This window comes from Mauremys reevesii, linkage group 25, assembly GCF_016161935.1.
Source record: "Mauremys reevesii isolate NIE-2019 linkage group 25, ASM1616193v1, whole genome shotgun sequence".
Classification (NCBI taxonomy): domain Eukaryota; kingdom Metazoa; phylum Chordata; order Testudines; family Geoemydidae; genus Mauremys; species Mauremys reevesii.
The window spans coordinates 15,654,031-15,666,992 of NC_052647.1; the positions used below are offsets into that span (position 1 = coordinate 15,654,031).

Genomic DNA, 12,962 nt, shown 5'->3' on the forward strand with positions numbered 1-12,962 from the left:
AAAAGAGACAAAGGCCGGAGGAGGGAGTGTCAGTGCCTGTGCGGACTTCTGGGAAGTGCATGGTGTGGAGGGGGATGCTGTGATGCTTTGGAACAACTCCATACAAAGCCAATCAGGACTCTGGGGGAGCCTCCTCTCTCTGAGCAGACTGTCTCCAGGGCAAGAAGCTTACACCTTCCTGGGTCTGACCTCGGAGCATTCAGCATGCCCTTCCACACCATGCACTTTCCACAGCGAGTCCGCCCAGGCGGGGTCCTGGGGCAGCCAGAGGTCCCTGCACCCCAACTCCGCAGTCAGATGTGACTCTCAGCCAGACAGTAAAACAGAAGGTTTATTAGATGACGGGAACACAGTTTAAACAGAGCTTGTTGGTACAGAAAACAGAACCCCCCTGTCAGGTCCATCTTTAGGGGTGGGGAGCCCAGAACCAAGTTCTGGATCTCTCCCCATTTCCCCAGCCATCTCCAAACTGACACTCCCTCCTCTGGCCTCTGTCTCTCTTCTGGACAGGGAGGCCACCTGATCTCTTTGTCCCCAACACCTTCAGTTGGCATCTTGCAGGGGAAACTGAGGCACCCACACAGTATTCAGAGAAAATATTAAGAACATTCCCACTTCATCACAACAGGTGCAACAAAATATAATACTGTATATTGAAGTAGGCAAGTGCTGCTTCTGACTTTCCACTTTTAATTGACCCTTGTAATCTTGTGGCACTGATGCGTTGTAGCTTCATTTTATATCAGCTTACAGGGCGGGAGCGGGGGGGCCCCACCATTTTGGGCCCCACCAAAAATTATACAAACCTGCCGCCTATGACACAGCCCTCTCGTACACCTAACATGGGGTGGTGCCGGGAGCTTTAATAACTGCTGGCCAACGGCTTTGGGATCTCCACCTGAACAGGCGCTAGCACATGGCAGAGGCGCCCAGGCAAAGCTGTCGACAAGAGGGGCAGAGTGGCGGTTGGCGTTGCCAAAGCAGAGGCTCGTTGGCAAAGCCAAGTGACGTTGATGGGCTGTAGTCACTGTAACGGCCCGAGTCAGGGCCTGAGCAGCGTTCTAGCCGTGCAACTCCGAGACCCACCTAGGCATGGGTCTAGGAAGGGTCCACACAGCATGCAGCATATAGAGCAGTGCGGTTCGATACCTCTGCTAGGACTCCAAATGCCCTGGTGGATGACATCCTCCCGCATACACACGGTGATACTCACCCCCACAGCCCCTGGCTTCACACGACTGCTGCTTCCTCCTCGTGCAGCTCAAAATTGTAAAGCTGAGATTTACAACTGGCCCGAAATGCCGGAGGAAACTAGATCCACGGCAGCTTTTATGGAGCCCTCATTAGGAGCTGGCAGGTATGCTGAGAATGTCACAGCTAATTACATCTGTGATCAGAGGGAGTGGGGGACCAAGGGGGCACACACCCCGACATTAAACCAACCCAAAGTGGGCTGGTCCTTAGCCTATAGACCAGTGAGCAGGGGTGCCACCAGGCTGGGGGAACAAGGAGGAGGAGGGAGGGAGGGAATGGAGCAGCAGAGGGATTTGCTGCCATCGCTGGTGGGACAAGAGGGAAGGACTCAAAGGGTAACGTGTGGGGCAGTGAGCAGCTTGGCTCAAGCATGGACCAGCCTATAGGGACCTCAAACAAACATGGGAGAGACCAGTCGGGGACTTCCTGATGCCAACCCATGAGCCCCTTGCACGGCTGGCCTGGGTACCGCTCCCATTAGCTAATTGGCCCTCGCCCCCTAGCAGGGGGGTCCTCTGTACCGTCGCCCGGCAGGATGGATGCGCCATCTTACCACGGCTCCTTCCCTCTCCCGTGAGGTGACTCTCCATTCTCCATCCCTACTCGCCCTTGCCCCAGTTCCTGCGTTTCTGGCCCAATCGCCCTCTGGGACAATTCTGGGTCTGTTTAATCCAAAATCTCCCCCCACGGAGCCACCTCGCTGTAACCAGCCACTTCTTCAAGACAAGGCCAAGGGCCGAGCTGGATCTGCAGGGAGTGCCCGTGCGTCTCTATCAGCCCTGGGCTACGGGGTACCTTGCTCTGGCTGCCTCTGGACATCTCTTTCCTGGCCGCTATTCTCATTCTGCCTGGATAGGATTCGATTCTCTCTCTAGGGTGTTTCTTTGAGCTGTGACCACCCAAGAGCCAGCAGTTGCCTGGTGTGAAACACATTGAGGGGCTCAGTTGAGTTCTTTCTGGACAGGTGCATCCATATCACAAACCGTCCCCTAGCGCACTGCAGTTGGCACTAGCTGCCCCTCCTGTCCGGCCTCTGAAGATAAACCAAAGATTGAATAGGAAGCAGAGATTGGATGCTCCCAGCCTTGTCTGACAGCTACCAACCTGGGGAGAAACATGAAATGCCCCCGAGGGCTGTCACTCCAGCCTTCCCAGCAGCGCTAGTCATGGCTGCAGTTGAGTTTTTGAAAGGTGCGTGCAGCTACTTTTCAGAGGTGCTGAGCCCAGCCAAGGTCCCGGGGAAGCCAGAGGGTGCCCAGATCCCCAAGATCCACCCCACTGATTCCACTCTCAGACCAGTCGCTTTCAGAAGAAAATGGGAAAGAGGGTTGTGCCTAGAGAGTCAGGAAAGTGACTTCCCACACCCCAGCACTGCTCCCCCTCCCCCCTGTACAGGGGTCTTGAGAGCCCTCGGTTCAGTTCCTGACTCTGCCACAGACTTCCGGGGTGACCTAGGACAAATCACTTAGTTTCTGTGCCTCAGTTTCCCCACTTGTACAATGGGGATAACAGCCCTGTCCGGCATCACAGAGGCCTTGAGAATCGATACATTAAAAGCTGAGAGGTACTCAGACACTGTGAGGCGGGGTAGATAATCTCTGAGATACTCGTTAGCTGTGCTCTGGTAGCACCTGAGAGCCCCTGTAATGGACCGTAACCCCATCGGACCACCTGTACAGACACCTGGAAAAACAGCCAGACCCTGCCCTACCTGGTCCCCTATTACAGCAGCATCAGATCAGTACCTGAGCTAGCTAAGCCTGGATTGCTCAAACACGAGGGCTCCAGCTGCAGGCTCTGTTGCATACCGGCAGGTAACTCCCACCACTGTGTTACTATTAAAGGGTCTATAATATTACTGAACCCCCATCTCCAAGCTGCCACCTACGACACAGCCGGAGGCAAAGATGGATGGTAGCAGCTAGCAGAGCATCTGGAGCTCTAGATGGAATCTAGATCTCTTGGTTCCTCTCCTCCAGAGCGACACCCAGAGGGGCGCATGGGACTGGGCTGAGGGTTAGGGTCGGTCAGCCCCCTTGTAACATTCCTGGTTGGGCTGGTTGGTTTGCTTCGAAGGACGATGCCAAAAAAGTTTAATGAGAGCTCGCTTTTGTTCCGGGCACGTCTCCCCCGAGGCTGCTGGGAGCTGCGCCCCGCATCACCTGCTTTCCCCAGTCCTCCGCTGACCTAATTCAGAGACAGAGGGTGCAGGCACGCAGGGCAGACAAATTAGGACAGGGACAGAGCCAGTTACCTCCATCCTGGTGACCACCCACAGCCATATCAGAGGGAGGGGGTGCAACCCCATGCCAGCCATGCCATAATCTGGCTCTCCTAACCTTCCCCCGATGCCTAATAAGACTGTGCACATGCAACGTTCACAGTAATTATACCAGCAGGCAGGGAGCTTGGCTGGGATCCAGTGATCCTGCTGCCTGTGAGCGAGGACTATAATGCAGCGGCAGGGTGATCACGCTGGAGAGGTGGGCACAAGCCCTGATAAAGCACACATGGGTCCCACCGTGCTGTACAGGACAGCAGCCAGCCCACAGCACAACGGATGGTTCGGGGCAATTGTCATCCAATGGGCACAGCCTAAACTCAGCTGTGGGGTGTCCCTTGTTTGTCCAAGGTCTCATGGGCAGTCCACAGCCAGTAGACCCCGCCGAACACGGTGTGTCCACTGTGGAAGGACAAAGGGCTGAGCTGACTCTGCTGGGGAGCAGTTCCAAGCCTACACCATCTCCTCCTCAGGGACAGCCCTGTCTTCGAAAGGTTAGAACAGAACGTGTCCTGACTGTCTGTCCCCTATCACCCGCGGCTTTATCAACCTCAGCCTACCATTCTGTAGGGCTAAGTTGCAGCTTTGTACATGGCGCTGGGACCAAAGCTCTAGAAAGCAGCCAAGGATCCATGCATATGGACACTTCCACCTGCTGCCGTATGTGCTTCTGAACCTTGCTTCACACCTGGGACAAGCTGTCCTTGCTGGAGAAAGGCCAAGCAGAGGGGCAGGTCACCCTGAGGCTGCCACGAGCGTGGGGGGAGCAGAATGGCATGTACACAACTGTGGAGAAAGAATAAAGGTCTTCACTCTATTCCCCACTGAGTCTCTTCTTCCAAGGCACCTGGGATGAGACGGGGGGGAAATCCCCCAGGTATTGAAAACATCTTCCCTTCCGAGACCCCCCAACAAGCCAATTACACGACACAGGAGCAACAGGGAACATCTGACCCTCATCTCTGGGAGCTCCTGGCTCAGCAGAAGAGAAGCAACAGGTTCTGCTGAGTCCCCTCACTCCACCCTTCTACCTGAGCGCAGGGACTGTGGGATTCTCTGGCCTGTGCTATGAAGGAGGTCAGACTAGAGGACCATAATGGTCTCTCCTAGCCTTGTAATCTCTGAATTTATGACACGTCCATACAGCACCCACCACACCACACTGGGGCTCTGGCCTGGCTGAGGTCTGGGCACCAAGCCTCCAGTGCGGGAGTGCCAAGAGCAGATACAGTATGACAGCAACGAGAAGTGTGATTGACAGCTAAGGGGCGAGGTGCCGACGAGGAAGAGTTGACTGCAGGAGCTATCTGGGGAAGAGAGGACAGCCCAGCTCACTCACTTCTCTTCAGGCTTTTGCCAGAGCATGTGCTTCCCGAAGCATGTCCTGAAGGGTCATCACATGGCCAACCATGGCACACGCCCCTCCCTCCAGCTTGAGTGCACCTAGCAAACCGAGCTGCTGGGGGGAGGGAGTAACACACAGCCATGGACTTCAAAAAGGGGCAGGACTGAGGGAGCAACCACGGCGTTAATGTCCAGAGCCGTTCTTGCAAAGGAGGGGAGCCAGGATGCCTGGGTTCTACTGCCAGCTCCGACACCAACTCCCTCCGGGTCAAGCCACTTCCGCTTCAATATGTTTCACAAAACCATCATGCAGCCCAAGTTTCCCCACAGACAGGGGCCCAGAAGCCCCCTGAACTGTCGTGACAGCAGCCACTCAGCCAATCCAGAAACTGAGCTTGGAACAGAAGCCAGGACTCCAGACTCACAGCCCCTGCCCCCACACACTAGACATTACTGCTTCTGACGACAGGAATAGAAGCCGAGTCCTGACACCAAGCCCCTGCTCGAAGCCTTGGTGCAGATGCCAGTCTTCCTGCTCTAACTACTCAGCAACATTCCTTCTGTCCTGAAAAATATTTGGGGTAGTGAAATTATATTGATTATATAGAAAATCCATCCCTGGCCTTGGATCACCAACAGGCCTTCCTGAACTCCGATTTCTAAGGGAAAAGCACAGCTGATTCACAACCCAAGCAAGCTGCGCAAATCAGAGTTTAACTAGTCCTGAACCCCTTGGATTAGCCAGAGACTCCAGGTATTGAGCCAATCGCAGCAGCTCACTAAGTCCCAGTTGTTGCAAGATGGATATAGATATTTATTTTTTAAACAGTCCATTCAACTCCAAATGCAGGGAGGAGGGGAAGAGCGTGGTCAGAACTATTACTGTTAAGGTGCACAGAAGGGGCAGCACCTCAAGACACAGCAGTACAGAGTAGGATGGGCCCTTGCTGTGAAACTAACCAGCCCTTGAAGCAATTGGGGGCAGGGGAAGGGGATAACCTGTAATCTAATCAATTTGAACATAACAACTTCAAGCAAGGGGGTTTAACTACAGTCAGTTTCAAGGCGACTCCAGAAGAGATTTCAGTGCAGGCCTTTAAGATATTTAAAACTGTGGGGAGGGAAGGAAGGGACAGAAGAAATCTTAAAGTGTATGGCTCTGTATTAACCCCACCCGTCCCTCTCACATTTTCTCAGGCTCTGCTTTTGTTTCCTTATTTTTCTGAATTCCAAGCCAGCCACAGACGACTCGGGGCAGGAGGCCATTGGGGTGAAGGGGACAGCGCGAGCGGGAAGATGTGTTTGTTTCTTTGTGAAGGGGCATGCACGCACGCGCACACAGTGTGCCCACCTCCTTCTTCCCTTCACATTGTGCGAGCCCAACCATTTCCCACCCCCACTCCTCCCGCCGGCCTGACCTATAGTCCCACTTGCGTTTCCAGCCCAAGCGTCTGCTGTGAAAAGTGACTTCATGCTGAATTTGGGCGCTGCGCGGCGTTACCAGCTCTCACGCTGCAAGCCCTGGCCCTCCCTTTCTTTCGCTCGCTTTCCCACACTTTCCCCCGCTCATTGTGTGCCCGCTGCTTTTTTTCTCCACCTATTCAGCCCAAATTAGTCACGAGCGGCTCCCAGCTTGGAGAGGAAAAATAAATTAGGTGGTGTTTTAAACACAGTGTGATTAGAATGATTCCCCCCCACACCGCAGAGGGGAAGCCCAGCATTTAAAAGAAGCAGTGTCCTCTACAAAATCAACTCCCACCAAGCGGGAAAAAGAAGCAGGGGGGAGAGAGAGGGGAGGGGAGATCTCTACAGGCAGTGATGCCCCCTGTAGAACTGGCTGCTGGAGGCAGCTGCTGGACCAGGGCTGGGAATACAGAAAGTGCCTATATACAGGCAAAGGGAGAGAGTGGTTGATAAAGGAGAAGGGAGGGAGTAGACCTGGGTTCATCGTTATATTGCTCCCATGGCCAAAGGAAATTCATCCCGAACAAGGAGAGGGAGGTGAAATGGGGGAGCAAGAGACACTCGAGTAGTTTTACTAGAGCACCGGGAAGCGATCAATTTGATGCTGGGTGCAGAGGCGAGAATGCCGGGGGAGGGGAGGGGAGCAGAATATGCATTAGTGCCCCTAGAACATGAGGAATGATTTGGCATGGCAGAGAGAACGAGCAGTGGAGACACTGTCCATATCTGTAGTGATCCCATATGCCCAAGGGAAACAACAAGCTGAGCTTGTGTGGTTTCTAGAGGCAATAGGGGCTGGGTTCCAGTGGTCAGACAATAGGACGGCAAGACAGAATATCTGGCTTCTATTCCCAGCTCTGGGAAGAGAAAATATTGACTAGTTAGAATGGGAGACTGAAGTCAGGACTCTTGGGTTCTGTTCCTACCTCAGGAAGGGGAGTGTAATCAAGTGGTCAGAGCACAAGCATGGAAATTGGAACTCCTGGGTTCTACACCCAACTCTGCTGTACAATCCTAAGTGAGTCCCTTTACCGTACGTCAGCCTGTACAAAGGGGACCCCACATACCTACCACCCAGGGGGGATTAGGGATTTGAGTACCACCAGCACCCCTCCTTGCAGTACTGTCAATCAGCCAATCATTTATTCCACTTGGGTAGTATACGGAGAAGCACAGGAAGTGATCAGAAATAAAGCAGCCAAGGCCACAAAAGGATATTTGCACTTGCCGAGCAGACCAAGGGCAATCCTAGAACTGAGAACATCTGACTTCTTAGCACCAAATAAACAAACAAAGGAGGCCTGGACACTATATACGCAGCACCCTGCATGTGCAAGATGCTTTACAGCACAATTAAAAGCAGAGTCCCTTCTCCAAAGGGCTTGGAAAGTTTAATAAGGTCAACAGGAAGCGAAGAGGAATTCTGTATCCAACAAACTATAGGGAAGAATTTAGGGATGCAGAATGATCTAAGAACTGGGGCTTGTCCGGGACGCCAGGGGTTAACAAAAAGTATCATGGGATCTTTCACGACTACAAGTGCTCAGGACCTGTGTGTTCATTCCAAGGTAAGGGGCACAGTATGCTGTGGGAAGTCATTTAAACCAGGGCAGAATGGATGTAAATGGCATTTTCCTTGGGCCGTGGGATTGACGTGCACGGGTGTAAATAACACCACAAGATGCAGCACCAGAGAGAATCAGACCTCAGTGATGTCTGGCTCTGTGCTAGCACTGCCCAGCCCTGACACCACAGGAAAAGCACTGTTACCTCACACACCAAACAGGCAGATACAGGTGTTGCCTTGAAGAAGCAGTTTTATTATGAAACCAAGAGTGAAATGCAGTGTTTGTCCTGGCACACTTCAAAACATTTCAAGCAAATAACCAGCAAAGTCATGAGCGGAATAGAAAATACATATTACAAAATCTGACATACAAAAAAGACCCCAAACAGAATAAGGTTATTCCATTAAGTCTGGAAGGAGACAGGGGGCTTCGGTTCATTCTACCATTGACACCCCAAGACACACACAATGCAACCTGGATCCTATAGTTGCTGGGCAAGCAAACCAGTCTCAGATATTGCTTAGAATCACCTGGGGCCGACAGCTGAGACATCAGCCTGCAGTGGTGGTGGTGCAGAGCACAAGCAATTTGAAGACCTCTACATTTAAAGAAAAATATATTGCTTTTCAAGAGTCAGGCTGGCCCCTTTGCCCAGCCTACTGTACACATACAGCTGCTGTTCTCCAGCATCTGAAGGAACTGTGTGTGACCAGTGCAAACCTCTTTCCAATAGAGAGTATGGTCAGAAGCAACAATCCCAGGATGCAAATCTCTGAAGCACAGGCACATTTCAACCAAAATGAACATTTAAAAGCAAAGATCAATCAAGGGGAAATCTGCCCAGCTGTTCTATTTTTCTGGGGATCTTGATATAAGTTTAAGGGTAAAAAAAGTTACATAAGATGTTAGACGCACAAGGAATACCTGTGTGTAAAAACCTATTAAGGAGATGAAGAAAGGCACCATACGTCTTCCCTCTCTACTGAATCACTGCTAACAGCTACTGGCCTCAGAGGCCTAGAGCAAAGCATGGGACAACAGCTCTCTGGTATTAGCTAACACTCTTGCTCCATCCACACAACTTAACATGGAGAACGGAGTCCTACAGCTTCCTGAAAAGAGAAGGTGCCGTTTGATAGGCTAACTAGACAAAAGGTGCATAACAAGTTGCAGCCGTGCTGCGTCTCGCTGCTGTACCACGCATGATGTTGCAGAGGAAAATGGAGAAGTTAACATGCAGGAGGGAAATTCGCTTCAGTTCAGATGCAGAACAGGTTCACTGCAACACCTGTTCAAACCACGTATTCCCTGGACAAGGTTACTGCTGTTCCCCTTTGCAAGAGGTGAGGCAAGGAAGGCTGGTTTAAGAGTGTGTGAGGTGTTAACAAGCCTGACTGAGCTAGCCTGGATGTTAGATGAGGACAACACAAAATTCAACCTGGGAATAACCTTCAAGGAGATCTGAACATTTATACTCAATGCCACAAGCCCCAGAACAGCCCTTAGAGGCAGGTGAAGTGGGTTTCATTTGTAAATGTTCTGGTATTCCCCTCTCCTTATTCCAAGGCTTTGGCCTTGAGCTTCTGCCAATCGCCAGCTGCTGCTCCAACCCATTCCCCACTAGTCCAGCCCTGGGAGCAGAGGTAGCTGAGAAAGACCCTTTCACATACGGGGTGGTTCACGAAGTTTAAAGCCTATCTGATACAAGAATTACTACTATGGGCTTTGGCAGCCCCGTGCAATACACTAGAAAGGCCCTGCCCTGGACAGCTAGGCAGCAAACATGATGTCACAAGCTGGGAGGGGCAACCCGCGTAGAAGCCGATGATCCACAGCAGAACCGAAGTAGGGATGCGTGGTGCACTTGAGCTGACGAATGTTAGTAGCCAGGCTATGGTGTGCATGCCCTGACACTGCTGAACTTAAAGAGCGATTTCCTCGGGCTGAAGGAGGGAGAGGAGGGTTTCTTTGCCCAAGGCAGCCCAGAGAAATGGAGACAATAAAAAACAGCAACATTTAAATAAAAGGGGGGCTCCAGGTAGTTCCTGCTTTAAGTGGCATAACCTGCCTCTCAACCCAAGGGTGCAACTCCCCAAGACATAGCAGGGAGAGCCAACTTCATCCCTGAATGGCATTATCCTTTCCTCATCCTACAGCTGATAGATGCTTGGCCATGCCAGTTCTCCTTCCCCACTACCTAGGTTCATACCTGCCCCTTGTGTGGGCATGGACACCAGTGCACAATGGGTGTAAAACACTTCCAGTTTTGATGTGCTGGCATTACACACCTGCTTTGCAAAGCTGTAAACAACTACACAAGTGGCAGGGGAATGGAGTACTGGGCACTGGGATTTCTACCCACCACAGATACAAGAAGAACATTTTTGCTCTTTGCTCTGTATATTTTTTTTTTAAAACTTCACAATTGAAAAAATAAGCAGCACAACTGGACAGCTATCAGGGATTCTCTATTAGGTCCTGTGTGGGGAAGAGCCTACGCTCCTTACTAGTGCTACTGTGTGTGTGGCGGGGGAAGGAAAGGGGGGGGGAGAGAGAGAGCGAGCGCACACACGTGAGCGTGCTCCCCACCCAACAGGTAAAGCCTAAAATGGCCAGACATCAGACAATCCCAAAGCGTTCTGCTCTTTTCCTCTTCTTTGCCTGCAAAAGGGATTGAAAGAAAAATCAAAACCAAAAAGAAACAAACATGCACAATTCAAACCCCACACACATTTGGATGAAGACTAAAACAAAAAACAAAAAAAAACCACACTTGATGGTAGAAAATGACCCTAGTGCATGACTGACCCAGCCCCTGCCTGAATATGGGATCACAAGGTTAGCTCAAGAGGGTATTTGGTATCAATGCTTGGCAAGGCGCAAGAAGATTTTAGTCCAGCATTTGAACAAACGGAGCTTGAAATCAAGTTGCAAAAGCATACAGTGCCCAAGATACAGTGCTGCTGAAGTCACTTCATCTCGCTGGCAACGTGCTACAAAAGGGAACAATGCCTACTTGAGAGGCCTGGAAACCCTTCCAGGCAATGAGGAGGTGGGAAATTTAAAAGGGCAAAGGGTTAACACTCTTCTATTCATGGAAAAGGTGAGAGGGACACACTAAACTGCATTAAATATTCTATTGCGTCTCTCAGATATGCCTTTAACTTGATACACGAGGGGCATATAAATCTTAATTTTTAGCAGGATAAATAGCCAGGGGGCAACAGAAGCCCAAACCAAGAATCTCCAGGGAAAGGTGCATTTGAGCGCACACAATACTAGTAAAAAGATCTTTTTGTTCCAGGCACAACCTATAAGTGACCTAGCGGAAAAACATGGAATCCTTCACCCCCAGCCACCCCCTCTGCTCAGACTGAACAGGGGCTCGTTCTCCAGTGCTGCTTGCAGAAGGCTGGGAATGCCGTGCACCATTTCATTCAAGGGAAGCGTTTATCAAAAAGCTACAAAAACAAAACAAAAAAAAAAGCCCCCAAACCCCACCTGAATTGCTGAGATCACTCTTTGGAGCCAAACAAAAAACCACTTCTTGTATGTCGAATCCAGAAGCCATCTGGTTAAGTAGCTTCTAAGACCCCAACAGCTCACCCTCCCGCAACCTTTGCCAATTGATTGTTAAAATTAAAATCCACATCCAGCACCCCTCTGTGGGCAGTGATGGGGGCTCAGCTCTCCCTGATTTATGCTAGAGTATTATTTATGCAGCACCAATAGTGTTCATGGTACTCGACAAACAGGAATGTAGGAACTGCCATGGGACCATCTACCCTGGTCTCTGATACCAGGTGCCGCACAGCAAGGCACAAACCCCCATAAATAAAATGGTGAGGCACTGTCTGGCAGAGCTTACACATTAAAAATCAGACCAAAGATACAACAGCAGGACAGAGGTGTCAAATCAAAAGATGGAAGAGAGAAAAGCAAGGGGTGTGATCAATTTCTTGATCCTTACTTGTTCCTTCCTTTTTGTGTTGTGAAATTTACATGGCTTTTATGATGAAAGGAGTGAAGAAGTTTAAAGTTCAAGGGCTTCCTGGATAAAGGAAGTCATAAGGAGGGATGTGAATGGGAGGTAGTATAGTAGGCCACTCAAGGCATAAAGGGAGCAGTGTGGAGGAAACTGGAGGAGAACGGTTGCTCCCAATTTTCTGCAGGCATCTGTATTAGTCTGCAAGACTAAGAGCTCAGCCACATCAGCCAGCACTGGCCAGATCTTGTAGCTTGGGCTGCTCCACTGGGGGTTGGAATGCATGCAACCCAAAGAGGAGAATTTATCTTTGCAGTACCATCACTGGGGTACCTGAAGGAACTGAATATAAGTACTTGCATGTGGACCAGTAGGATGAGATCTACTTGTGTAGCAAGATCTCATGCGTGCAAAGAGTTACAGTGCCATCTTCTGGGATATTCAACTCTCCTAACAAGTCAGCATGGGAAGTGTTCTCAGCTGCCCTCTCACCCCCCAAACTTCTTATCACGTGTCCTTCTGCTTGCAGGTTTAGCATTTTACCTCTGTGTCCTCTGTGGCTCCAGCCCCAGCTGAACTTGTTACAATGCCAAATCGCTCCTTCCTCTTCTTCAGCTTCTCATCATCTTCGCTCTGTGTGGAAAGAAGGTAGAAGATTTAGTTTGCCAGCCAGACCCAAAAGAATCAATTTAACAGTTGATAAGGTTCCTTTCCTTGCCCCCCAAATCTTCCTGCTTTTAGCTACAACACCAGCTGCTAGAAAAAAAAAAAGAGTAGTTGCAAGATGATTTTGGGGTGCACATGAATTAGTGCACAGAGCTGAACATACACGTTAGCAGGCATCATCATGCTGGCATGGTTAGGTGCCCCATCCAGAGGGGATTTCTTGAACAGATGCTAAAAAGAACCTCCGAGGAGCATTTATGACAAGTAGGTCCCCATGCAAAACCTGCTCTCCCTCCATGGTAATCAAGGAAAAGTGAAACCTATTTCTCTGGAGCACAGTGGTGAAATTCGTGGAGTTTGTGGGATTAATGGCTAAAGCTAAGTAACCTGTGACCTTGCA

General features: G+C 50.6%; 1 protein-coding gene across 4 annotated transcripts in view; it reads right to left on the reverse strand.

Moving 5' to 3' along the window:
- Window positions 1–2,060: 2,060 nt before the first annotated feature.
- The window catches only part of LOC120391112 (SAP domain containing ribonucleoprotein), a 56,589-nt gene continuing 45,687 nt past the window's right edge, over window positions 2,061–12,962 (reverse strand). For 2 of the 4 annotated variants that reach the window (XM_039514462.1, XM_039514460.1), the window contains 2 exons: window positions 12,440–12,529; window positions 8,143–10,572 (listed from right to left, as the gene is read on the reverse strand). In XM_039514462.1, coding sequence (XP_039370396.1) covers window positions 10,531–10,572; window positions 12,440–12,529 — 132 coding nt within the window. In that variant the 3' untranslated portion in view covers window positions 8,143–10,530. Of the gene's footprint in view, window positions 2,172–8,142; window positions 10,573–12,439; window positions 12,530–12,962 lie in introns of those variants that run through there. The other 2 variants (XM_039514459.1, XM_039514461.1) reach the window with 2 other exon arrangements.